The following is a 12,617-nucleotide window of genomic DNA, read 5'->3' as shown; positions in this document are numbered from 1 at the left end:
CCCCTCCCTCCTGCCCCCCAACCCTCCCTGGCCTTCCCACTGCAGTTTGCCAATCAGTTTGAGGCAGCTCTGCCTCTGTATCTATTATTGTTCAAAAGTTTATAATGGTCTCTATTATCCATGAATGAGTGAGATCATGTGGTATTTTTCCTTCATTGACTGGCTTATTTCACTTAGCATAATGCTCTCCAGTTCCATCCATGCTGTTGCAAATGGTAAGAGTTCCTTCTTTTTTACAGCAGCATAGTATTCCATCGTGTAGATGTACCACAGTTTTCTAATCCATTCATCTACTGATGGGCACTTAGGCTGTTTCCAAATCTTAGCTATGGTGAATTGTGCTGCTATGAACATAGGGGTGCATATATCCTTTCTGATTGGTGTTTTTGGTTTCTTGGGATATATTCCTAGAAGTGGGATCACAGGGTCAAATGGGAGTTCCATTTCCAGTTTTTTGAGGAAACTCCATACTGTCTTCCATAGTGGCTGCACCAGTCTGCATTCCCACCAGCAGTGCACAAGTGTTCCTTTTTCTCCACATCCTCTCCAGCACTTGTCGTTTGTTGATTTGTTGATGATAGCCATTCTGACAGGTGTGAGATGGTACCTCATTGTTGTTTTGATTTGCATCTCTCGGATGATTAGCGACTTTGAGCATGTTTTCATATGTCTCTTGGCTTTCTGAATGTCCTCTTTTGAAAGGTGTCTATTTAGGTCCTTTGCCCATTTTTTGATTGGATTGTTTATCTTCCTTTTGTTAAGTTGTATGAGTTCCCTATAAATGTTGGAGATTAGGCCCTTATCAGATATAATGTTGGCAAATATGTTCTCCCATGTAGTGGGCTTTCTTGTTGTTTTGTTGATGGTTTCTTTTGCTGTGCAGAAACTTTTTATTTTGATGTAGTCCCATTTGTTTATTTTCTCTTTAGTTTCCAATGCCCTAGGATCTGTATCGGTGAAGAAATTGCTTCGGCATATGTCTGAGATTTTGTTGCCTTTGGATTCTTCTAGTATTTTTATGGTTTCCTGTCGTATATTTAAGTCCTTTATCCATTTTGAGTTTATTTTTGTGTATGGTGTAAGTTGGTGGTCTAGTTTCATTTTCTTGCATGTATCTGTCCAATTTTCCCAGCACCATTTATTGAAGAGACTGTCTTGACTCCATTGTATGTTCTTGCCTCCTTTGTCAAAAATTAATTGAGCGTATTGGATGGGGCTGATTTCTGGGCTCTCTATTCTATTCCATTGATCTATATGTCTGTTCTTGTGCCAGTACCAGGCAGTTTTGAGAACAGTGGCTTTGTAATACAGCTTGATATCTGTCTCGTTCTTATCTTCAAAGGGGAGTATAATAAAACCAGCCCAGGCCAAATGTGCATTGTTTACCAAGATATCATGTCAGAGCAATTCAAAAGCTTTTTTTAATTACTTGGATTATGTTAAATTTTCAAAATCTTCCTAGTAGTGCCCTAGCCGATTTTGCTCAGTGGTTAGAACGTCAGCCTATGGACTGAAGGGTCCCAGGTTAGATTCCAGCCAAGGCCACATGCCCAGCTTGCAGGCTCAATCCCGTGTGGGGCATGCAGGAGGCAGGCGATCAATGATTCTCTCTCATCATTGATGTTTCTATCTCTCTCTCCTTCTTCCTTCCTCTCTGATATCAATAAAAATATATTTTTTTAAAAATCTTCCTAGTAGCTTTCTTGAATGGCACACACTATAGTCTAGGCCCCATGTGAAAACTAGAAAGTGTAAATACCCTTTGCCCATGCTGAAGAAGATGAGTCTTTTAGTGTTTCTTCTTGTGCTTCATCCTGGGGTCTTTATTCTCTTTGGGGGTGTCCTCTTCCCTTCTTTGGGGATCTATATCCTTCCTCAGTCAGGAGCCTGCCTCATCAAGGAAGGAGCTCAGTAAGCCAGCTTCAAAGGTTCCCCATTTGCATATCCCGGGTTCTCACCAGCTTTTATAGCAAGAAATGAAGATCAGAAATCAGCCATAAAAATCAAGGAAAGATTCCATTCCCAACACTTAACATTTTCTTTATGACAAACTCTCCCATATACAGTTTTCCTTTAATCTTCACAACAGCCTTGCAAAATAAATACAATGATCTCCACTTTTACACCAAAATAACTAAAGCTTAGACCACAGATCTTAATCATAAAAGAGTTGAAATGTGGTCCCAGTCCTGGAGGAGCCAAAGCACTTACTTATATACTCTAATACACCCTGGTAGTGAACACATGGGACCAATTGTCTTTTTCTTTTCTTTTCTTTTTTGCACCTTTGGCCACTGACCTCCAACCCAAACCTACCACCTTGAGTAGGCTTGCCATTGGCCAGCAAAAAATTTCGGCTGGGATTTTGGATTTTTCACTGCAAATTCCTTTTCCCTGCAGGAAATCCAAATATGTGCCCTAATGGCTGTGATTTAAAGCACCATCTGAGCACAAAGGACATCCCAGTGTGAAGATGTTGCTGACTCATCCTCTCTGCTATCTGCGTGGCCTTGGATTTCTGCAGAGTGAATTTCCTCTCTGGCGAACTGGCCTGGGCCTGTTCTTTCTCAAGTTTGGTTTCAGGTCACTTTTCCAGTCCAGCAAGGCCACTTTGAATATAGGTCCTATTTTTTAAGGTCCCAGCCTTCTCACGAGCATTTCATCCACCACATTAATAAGCACACTCCCTACTCTGTTATCGAGCAATTATCCACAAAATGAGTTGCCTACTTGGCCGCTACATGAATTTCTTTACTCCCTAGGGATAAAAACCTGACCCTCAAGGGGATTAGTTCAGAGTTCCAGTCTACTCCATTCTTCCTCTATTTAGGTAGGATGGGATGGAGGAAACCACTACGTAGAGGATGGTTCATAAGGATACCAATACATGATTTGCAACACAATTCTCAAGTACTTTGAAAGGGTTAATGAGCAATCCGTCCTCTGGCCATGGACCCCTCATAGGCCTACTCTTTCCCTGCTACAACTACTTCCTTCCAAAGAAAATAGCTTAAGGAATGGGTTACTCACTTACAGGTTCTGGGTCAAATGCTTCTTTGGTCTTGAAGAGCTTAAGAACAACAAACATTTTTCCCCCAATATCAAGTAACTGCTGGCCCTCGGCTGAACCCCTGCTTCCATCTGCAAATCCTCAGCCCCTGAACATTGTTGGATGTGTTATTTGTTCTTGATGCTATCTTATGGTTTTTCTTTAACCAAATAAGACACCCTACAAGCACAAATAGCTCCCAGGAAAATGGCTCATAGCGAGTATTTGTGGGGAATGCTGACAGCCTCCAGAGGAAAAGTTCTTTTCCATGTCCTCCACGTTTGAATCCATTTGCTGGAAACTAGTAGTACATTCCACTGTCACTGCAAACAGGCTGCTGGAGCATGAGCGTGGTAGAAAATGTTATTAAAGTTGTAGTTTCGTCTTGTTACCTTGGGAGTGAATTCTATAACGGTGCCTAATTACCTCCTAGGCACCTGGCAGAATGGCCAAGGATGATATGGAGGGCAGCCTCATCCTACTGCCTCTCAAATATCAGTAAGGCACAGGGGGGTCAGCTTTTAGGGACCCCACACACTGAGTTGCAGGCCACTAATGACATTGCTTTGGACAACTAATTAAGCAGCAGCCCTCCAGCAACTGAGACACGAGCTGCTTCCCCACAAAGGTCTATAGAGGCACACACCCATCTGGATCTCCCGGCTGGGCAGCTATACCAGCTTTACTTTGGAAAACATTTTCTGCTGTGTCATCAAACTAAACAGTCAATACTATTTTTTATTTATGTAAAACAGTAAAGGAAAGTTAGGGTAAAGTACCAATGAAACCAGTAACACACACATACACTTCACCCACCAGTTTTATTCACAGAGGCTCACCCTTAGGTACCACACACATTTTTATGCATGGAAAGGTATTCTAATCATAAATACTGGCGGCCAGAGTAAAACGGAAAGCAGTTTTAGTGGTTAGTTGAGTAGAGATACACCCATACACAATTTTACTTCATGGCTCCTTTGTATTTACCAATCAGGGATCATTTGCTTGCAAGGAGATAACCTCATTCAAACTAACTGAAGTGAAAAGGAGACCTTATTTGTTAATCCCATTATCTTCTCCTTGATGATCTGTTTATTTCACCTACAACTTGTGAGGCCAGGGTCTGTTTGATCTTGGCAGGTGGGCTGGCTTTTCTCCCTTTGCCTCCACTCCCCAGGTTCATTTTCTACCCATCATGCTCTGTTCTGTGCTCCAGGAGACCCCTTGGCTATTTCCGGTTGGGTTCAGCCAATGAGAGATATTATCATGAGATGGGAAGGTGAGAGGAGAGCAAGGCCAGAGTATGTCCTCCTCACTCCCTCCCCAGCCTTAGCTCCTATAAGCTCTTCATTGAAATAATTTCATTTGAACCATCTCAGTTAAATTCTGTTTCCTGCCTAATGCAGTAGAACCTCCCAATGTCCTACCTTTGATCTCTCCAGTCTTTCTTCAACCATCATTTTTTTCTAGTTATGCATAGGCAAATTCAGGCTAACAGACATTCTCTTTGCAAACTTATTCTTGCTCTTCCTAACTTGGTTATGTTAACTTTCTGGTATCTAATTATTATCAGCAATTGCCACCTATCTTTCATTCACTTGGAAAATAGCATTTCTGTTTTTAAAAACAATATAGATATTTACTCATCTTATTCAGTTTGTTTACCTCAGTCAAGGCTGCATTTTGGGTTGTGTGGTGTCCTCAAGACTCCAAGCACCACAAGGTCACACTCAGAGTACTTTTTGCTCAGTACTGTCTCCACACCAAGCACAGTGCATGGCACATGGGGACAGCTAATAAATATGTGTTGAGAACAAGGAGAAAAATGAGGAGGAGGGCAAGGAATTTGTGTGTGCCCCTCGGTTTCATCTGTCCTAGAAAAATTTACAAGGTATAAAAATACTACTGGTAAGAGATAATATTTATTGAGCAACTACTGTATTCTAGGGCTGCAATTTATTATATTACCTCATTCAATCCTTGTAACAACCCTATGAGCTAAGTACTATCACTCTCTCCATTTAAGGGATAAAGAAACTGGGCTCCAAGAGGTTAGGAACTTGTTCTAGGTCACCAACCCAGTATGTGGCAAAACCAGGTTTGATAGTCTACAAAGTCTGGACTCGTCACTAAAGCTGATTCCGCCCACGTGCATGGCCCTGGGATTCCCCCTGGAGCCTATAATATACCTCTCCTCCAAGTGCATGGTCCAAACTTTAGAATTGGAAAGTGTCCTCTCTGACTTCCACTGAGTCTTCTCTTCTACAAGTTAGACGTCCCCAGACCCCCAGGTGTCCCTCACATGGTGTGGTTTACAGACCTCTCAATTTTTTCTAGGGTAGATTAGCCCCAAAATTCTTGTTTAGGGCTCTCCCCCACTCCTTTCCTCTGCATTGAGCTCTTCTAGTATCTACAACCTTTCAATTAGACTTAGAACTGATCACACTAAAGAGGCACGGAACTGTAGCCCTGGAACATCCTAAGTGGGACAGATGCACCTTCAGACTGACTGTCACATCAGGTCACTGTACGATTTACAAGAGGGGTGGGTGTGTGTGTGTGTGTGTGTGTGTGTGTGTGTGTGTGTGCAGGTGCTAAAGGAAGAGTAAGCAGGACCTGTCTTCAGGAAGCTGTTTAAAGCAAAGTTTTTCTTGATCGGGGCAGCTTAGCGAGCCTGCGATCCCAGCATGTGTTCATCCTTAACAAACAGGAACGTTTTCTAGATAAGTGAAAACAAGCACGTTTCCAAGCCCGTGACCCTCCATGTACATCTGTTTTCTCCCCTTGTGTGAAGGCTAAAGACACTTCCCATGCCCTGAAATGAAGGACTTTGCTGGAGTGAAATTTGAAGTTATCTTCTCGCCCAGAGAATAGCTCTCTGGCTACAGAACTGCTTGTTTGAGAAGTTCTTTCTACTTGAGTTATTGGACTAGACCAGGAATTCCTAGATTTGGGGGAGGGGGGGGGGATTCCTTGGCTGTCTGGTGAAGCCTGTAAAGTTCACCTGAGAACTGTGTTTATAAATGAAAAACCTAATTACATAAGAAATCAGAAGGAATCAATTATATTGAAATGCAGTTATAAAAATATTTTTAAATTGTGATAGAATAACTATGTGCTTCTTTATTAGTACATTAAATATTAAAACATATATCTATCATAATCTGAAAGTAGCAATGAGCACAACTGATCTTCTAAGATCTCTACGATGGCCCTAATATGATAGAAAAATGATTGCTATCAGTGACAAAGTTATCACCTACAGTCCTGAACAAACAGATGTTTGTTAAGCATTTCGTGAAAGAAATGCTTACGTTCCATCAGAGGTTAGTGAAAATAACGATGTCATACTTTCTCAACAAATTCACAGACCCCCTGATTGCACAGACCCCAGGATAGTCCCAGTTAGGGAACTGGAACATTGGAATCCTAATGAGAGAGACTGTGGAAGAGACCAACTCACTTTGCAGATGAGCAATGGTGGCTTTTGAAGGGTTGAGATCTTCAATATTGAGATGGATCTTGCAAGTTCTTTAATTTAGTTTTTTTTTTTTTTTTTTTTACTTATTGAGAAGTCAGTGGGAAAGGTAAGAGTGAAAATTTAGGGACAGGTGTCTGCTTGGCGTGTGTTTTAAAATTTCATCATTTATAAACTGAATGAGCAGAAAAGAAAAAGAAGGTCAAGTCTGCAAAGACCCTCAATCCTGGATCCCCTGTCTAGAGCTTAAATGCTGCCAAGTCTCCTCAACCCATACACACAAGTCCAGAAAAATCTCTCTCACCTTCCCCTAAAGGGACATCCCCAAGCATTCAAAAAGGCACTTTTTTTTTTGCTTTCAGCTGATAATGAGGGTGCTAAGATAGGTGCATTTATACTTCAGTAGATTATCCTATATAATAAAAAGTAATATGCAAATTGACCCTCACTCAGTCATGCCATCACAAGATGGTTGCACCCACATGGAGGTGGGAGGTGGAGTTCCTGTAACGAGCGATCAGTAGAGACCTGAGGCTGCGTGGCCCCGGGCCAGGGCAGGGACCTGAGGCCATGCCCCCTGCCCGGTGGGGCTTGACAGGGGACCTCAAAGCACCTCCCCCAACCCAGCCCAGGCCGGGGGACCTCAGACCGCACCCCCCACCCCAGTGCCAGGACAGGAGACCTCAGGCCATGCCCCCCCACCCAGTGGGGCTTGACGGGGGACCTCAGGCTGTGCCCCCCACGCTGGTGCTGGGTCTGGGGACCTGAGGCCATGCCCTCTGCCACAGCACCAGGCCAGGGGACCTGAGGCTGCACCCCCCACTTGGCACTGTGCCAGGGGACCTGAGCTCGTGCCCAGCAGGGCTTGACAGGGGTGGGGCCAGCCAGGTCTGGATCTCGCCCAGTGGGGGTGGGGCCAGCTGGGTCTGGGTCTTGCGCAATTTCAAGGTGTGTACGGGTGAGTGGGGACTTGACTCTGGGTCCCATGGTATGTCCCAGACTCTCACAGGAGGAAGATTTTCATATACATTTTACTAATTTTCTTTCAACTCTGATATTTCTATTATAGAGAAAGGGCAAATAGCAACATTAAAATATTTCCTCTAATTAATTCCCTTTTAATGTGCACAAATTTTGTGCACCAGGCCACTATTTTGAAATAAAGTAGCACACTCCTCAAGGGAAAATTTTCTACAGACCCCTTGACTTATCTAGTCCCAACCATCCCTGGAGTCACGCATGCTCCTGACAGACAGACATCCAGTAGATGTCACTGGATACCACCTTCCCAGCTTTACACAGCCAACTACCTCAGACCTTCTCCTGCCCTGTAGCCCTATTAGGTCACTGAAGCCCCCAAAAAAGCAGAAAAATCAAATTGTTTCTACCTGTCTTCCCAAGGAAGACAATAGAATATCTGAAGATCTGAAAGTCTTTTACATCACTTCAGATCTAGAAGTTACCATGGAGATGATCTATCAGAAGCACTAATGGTGATTTGGGCAGGACAATTCCTTGTGCAGACACCTGAGCCCATTACACTAAATGCCATAAGTGCCTACCCCATGTCTCTGTGACAGTCACAAGTAGCTCCCCAAATTTACAAATGCCCCCTAGGGGTAGTCATACAGCCCCTGTTTGTGGTTGAGAAACCCTGGATAAAAGCACAGAGAGATTAATGAGTTCTCCTAGACATGGGGATAGCCAACTTAGTGATTTTTTGTTGTAGCCCCACTTAGTTCCAAAAATGATTTGAATGTGTTGAATGACTTGTTTTTATTTGGGCATAATTCTTCTTATTTCCATTTTACACATGAGGGAATGGACCAGTGTCACACAGCTAGAAAGTAGAGGAGATCAGAACTTAAGTGTTTAGCACAAGTCCCACCATGTTACCCCCTCTGCCACTCAGTAATGTCTTCTGGGCATTGGGCAATTGTGGGTACCACATGTAAGGCCCTGGTACTGCTCTGGTACTGACAGATGTCATCATCCTTACAGGTACTGCAAGGAGCAGCCACATGTTTCTATGCTTTCATTGGTTTTGACATCATCGCCACCACCGGAGAGGAAGCCAAAAATCCCAACACGTCCATCCCTTATGCTATCACCGCCTCCCTGGTCATCTGCCTGACAGCATATGTATCTGTAAGTACCAAGACTTATGGGACCCTCCTCATGGCCTTTTCATATTTGACCCTAAAATGTGGCTCTGGGACTGGGTCCCCTTCTGTCAGGAAGTGATCCTTTCCTTGTGCCCTTGGTGTTTGTACACGCGTACATGCTCCCTATATCTTCACCCACCGATGACAAGATGAAAATCAGGACTCCAAACTGGAGATGGAAGAAGCCCAGGCCCTCCTTTAAGTCACTGCCTCTGAGTCACCATCCCCAACTGCCCTACACACAGGCTCCTGGTGTCCACTGCTGCCCGGGGATGGTGTGCCGGGAGTGGGCCGCCGTCCAAGGATCTCAGATCATAGGCTGGCAGTAACGGGTGGGTGTGCAAGCAGAGACTTTGTGGGCCTCTGTGCACCCTCCTCAATGCTCTTCTGTCTTCTGGGAGCTTCCCGGCAGTGAAGAGGCGAGGCGAGGCAAGGCGAGGCTCCCCCAGAGTCAAGAGACAGAGTACAACGTCCTCTGAAGATGCTCTTCCCTTAAATACCGGGGGTGCAATTTCTTTCTGCTGTTGTTTATTTTTAGAAGAGCTTAAGCTTGCCTCTTAGGGTTTCCCCGTCAAGGGTTGTCCTCATAATAAAGCTTTCAGACTTGTGTCCTCAGGATCACCCCCTAGGATGCTCCTCACACTTTTGATGTGTCATCTCCCAGCTCCCACCCTAGAATTTCTACCACAGAGATAGTTCAGCCACATCCAAGATCACCCTCACCCCCTGGCAATGGAGAGAACCAGCTGACAAGCCAACAGGTGTGTGTTTACACAAATACTCCAGGCCCTGAGAGTCCCACTCCAGTCAGCAGCTGGGGTGCACACTATAAACCCCGTGGCTCCTGCTGCCACAGCATGGGAAAAGCACCTCCTTCCCCTCCCCCCAGAAAAAAAATATTTTTAAAAAATATGTTTTTATTGATCTTTTAGAGTGAGAGGAAGGGAGAGAAAGAGAAACATCAATGAAAGAGAAACACTGATAGACTATCCTCCTATTCCCAGTGTGCCTGCAACCCGGGCACACAGGGATTCAAACCGGTGAACTCTTGGTGAATGAGACAACTCTCAATCCACTGAACCACACTGGCCAGGCACAAAATAAAACCATCTTTAGCAACCACCTAAAGAAGCCAACCAATGGATCATTAAGGCAAGCTGCAAAACAGGATTGTCCTGGAAACCAAAGGAAAGCACAAGAGCAGCTTTGGATGTGGTTGGTAGAAATTCAGTTGCCCAGCCAAACATTTATGGGTAGGTCATTTATCACCTCCCACCATGCACACATATTACAAGTGGTTTGCTCTTATCTATATCCTGATTATCCCCGCAGAGTGTTCAGGGAGGTGTGGTGTGGGGGGAGCAGCAGAGATACTCTGCTATGCATTTCCTCTCCTATTCCTCCCTTGTACCTCCCCCTCCTCCAGGGGTCGACCCTTGCAGCACACGTACAATAAGGTTCATAATAACTGCTCCTTCTTTAGAATGGCACTTCATAGACTACAGAGCACTTTCAGGCATCTACCAACTCTTTGCCTAGCCTGCTCAAATGAGGCTAGGAGACACAACAGAAATTGCTGTAAGATCAATCCCACTCTGCTCCAGCCCACCCCACCCCACCCCCAAAAGGGACATTGCAAGTGGTGAGTGGCTGCTGAGAAATATTTGTTCAGAATGCATGGGCCTTAGCCATGCCTCAGGAGTTGTTTGTTCCTGTGCTGGTCAGCAGTCTGCCATTCCACCACCAGAAGAGCTGAATTGCTGGGCTGTGGTAACCCATCCTACTGTCCACTCTCAGCCCATGGCTTCACTGGAGGTTCTCGATTCCTGAGGAATAGGCAAAGAAGTGATCTAGAAATGCATCGCTCTCTCCCTTTCAGGCTCTGAACTCCTTTCCTGATGCCAGCATTGGCCTTTGCAGGCCAAAGGGGAGCCTGGCCAAATGACTGGTGGCTCCATTGCCTGAGGCCAATTCTGAAGGGAAGGATATTATGGCAGATCTATAATGTATATAATAAAAGGCTAATATACAAATTGTCCCCTCGACTGGGAGTTCAATCGAGAGTTCAACCAGGAGTTCGACCAGGGGTGGGGCCGGCAGGACAACTGCCTGCAATCCCTCCCCCTGGCCATCACCACCCCTGATCGCCCCCCTCCCCATCAGGGGCAGGGCTGGCCCACCAACAGCCTGCTGCCCCTCCCCCCAGCCGCCCGACCCAATTGGCCCAATCAGGGTGGGCTGGCCTGACCCCACCCGTGCACGAATTTGTGCACTGGGCCTCTAGTAATGTATGAAGGGAGATAGGTCCTAGTTTAGTGATTCCTGACTAAGCAAAGCCATGGTGGTCTTATGGCCCAGAGTAGGACTGGATTCCACCCTGAAGCCATAATTTGTTTGTTGGCCTGCCTGGCTCCTGGGACTGAGCCACAGAGAAGAAATGGAAAATGAGTCCTCATCTGAGCCTCATCAGTTTATTGGCTATGGCTCTCCTACACAACTATCTTTGGAGTTCTGATCTCTGGTCTTTGGGGTGACAGGGAGTACTGTTAAGACCTTGTAGGACCCTGAAAGTTGAAAAGAAATGAGAGTCATGTCCATGTGGGCAGGGTTCTCATGGTCACTGCCAGGCCCTGGCTCCAATGCCTGTGGCTGCAGCTCCTCCCACCTGGGAATTGCCCTTCATTGAACTGTCAGTACTTTCATGGGACTGAAATACCTGCAGACTTATTCCTCAGATATGAAAGGCCCATTGAAAGATATTAGAGGTTATCTGGTCTAGTCCACTAAGTCCATGTGTGGGGAGAAAATAGAGACTGAGAACTCCAGAGGCCAAATGTTTATAAGGGAAGTTATGTGCCAAGAAGTGGCAGGTCCAAACTTCCATGCAGCCCTCTGACTCTGAGTCCTCTGACTTTCTCTCCTGTGGGTCATTCATCCATGCTGTCAGTCCCCTCTACCTCCAGCCATGTTTTCTCTTGTTTCAACAGGTGAGCATGATCTTAACTCTGATGGTGCCATATTATGCCATTGACACGGAATCCCCGCTCATGGAGATGTTTGTGGTTCATGGGTTCTATGCTGCAAAATTCATTGTGGCCATTGGGTCAGTTGCAGGACTGACGGTCAGCTTGCTGGGCTCCCTCTTCCCAATGCCGAGGGTCATTTATGCCATGGCTGGCGATGGGCTCCTTTTCAGGTAAGGTTTGTGCTCTGTGGAATTAATTCTGTTCTGTCAGGCCTGTACAGGGAGAATGTCACCCGCTGTCAGCCTGCCTGCAACTTTGATCTGAGTGCCTGTCACACAGACTGTGGAACTTGTCACATCCTGGCAAAGAGTTTGAGTTGAAAGAGCTTATGCCCTGAAACAGCTCCTCTATTTGACTCTGGGTCCCCCAATCCAGCACAAACTGCTCTGTTCCTCTGTCTGCCCCTCTCCTGTTTGACATTGTATATTCCTTTGTAAAGATGGTGAGTGCCAAACTGTGACACTGGGTGGCCGCCAGAAGGGAGAACCCATCCTGTTACCTCTTAGGCCTGCCCTCGTCTTGAGGCCTGGTACCTGGCCCTGTCCGCACAGCCCCTCTGAAGTTGAAAAAGTTTAAAGTTTTCATCAAAGAGAGAATAATGCCCTATGCACTGAACCTAATAATAGTAACAACAGTAACTACCATTCATTGAATATTGGTGCATCCCAGGTGCTTTGTATACAGTATGCTTTTAAGTCATCACAATAACTCTGTCTTTCAGATGAGTGAACTAGATAAGTATTCTCAGAGAGGCAAAAACCCTTGCCTCAAGTCCCCCAGCTTCTGAGTGGGGGGACAGGATTTTTTTATTATTATTTATTTATTTTTAATTAAATCTTTATTATTCAGATTATTACAGGTTCCTCTTTTTTTTCCCCCCATAACTCCCCTCCTCTCAG

General features: G+C 45.3%; 1 protein-coding gene across 1 annotated transcript in view; it reads left to right on the top strand.

Annotated features, from left to right (window-relative positions):
* The window catches only part of SLC7A14 (solute carrier family 7, member 14), a 103,616-nt gene that overhangs the window by 75,339 nt on the left and 15,660 nt on the right, over positions 1–12,617 (top strand). Inside the window, exons 5-6 of the mRNA XM_005886572.2 lie at positions 8,529–8,675; positions 11,680–11,888. Coding sequence (XP_005886634.1) covers positions 8,529–8,675; positions 11,680–11,888 — 356 coding nt within the window. The remainder of the gene's footprint in view (positions 1–8,528; positions 8,676–11,679; positions 11,889–12,617) is intronic.

This window comes from Myotis brandtii, unplaced genomic scaffold (genome assembly GCF_000412655.1).
Source record: "Myotis brandtii unplaced genomic scaffold, ASM41265v1 scaffold99, whole genome shotgun sequence".
Classification (NCBI taxonomy): domain Eukaryota; kingdom Metazoa; phylum Chordata; class Mammalia; order Chiroptera; family Vespertilionidae; genus Myotis; species Myotis brandtii.
The sequence above is the reverse complement of the archived record's forward strand: the minus strand, read 5'-3'. Positions and strand labels throughout refer to the sequence as shown.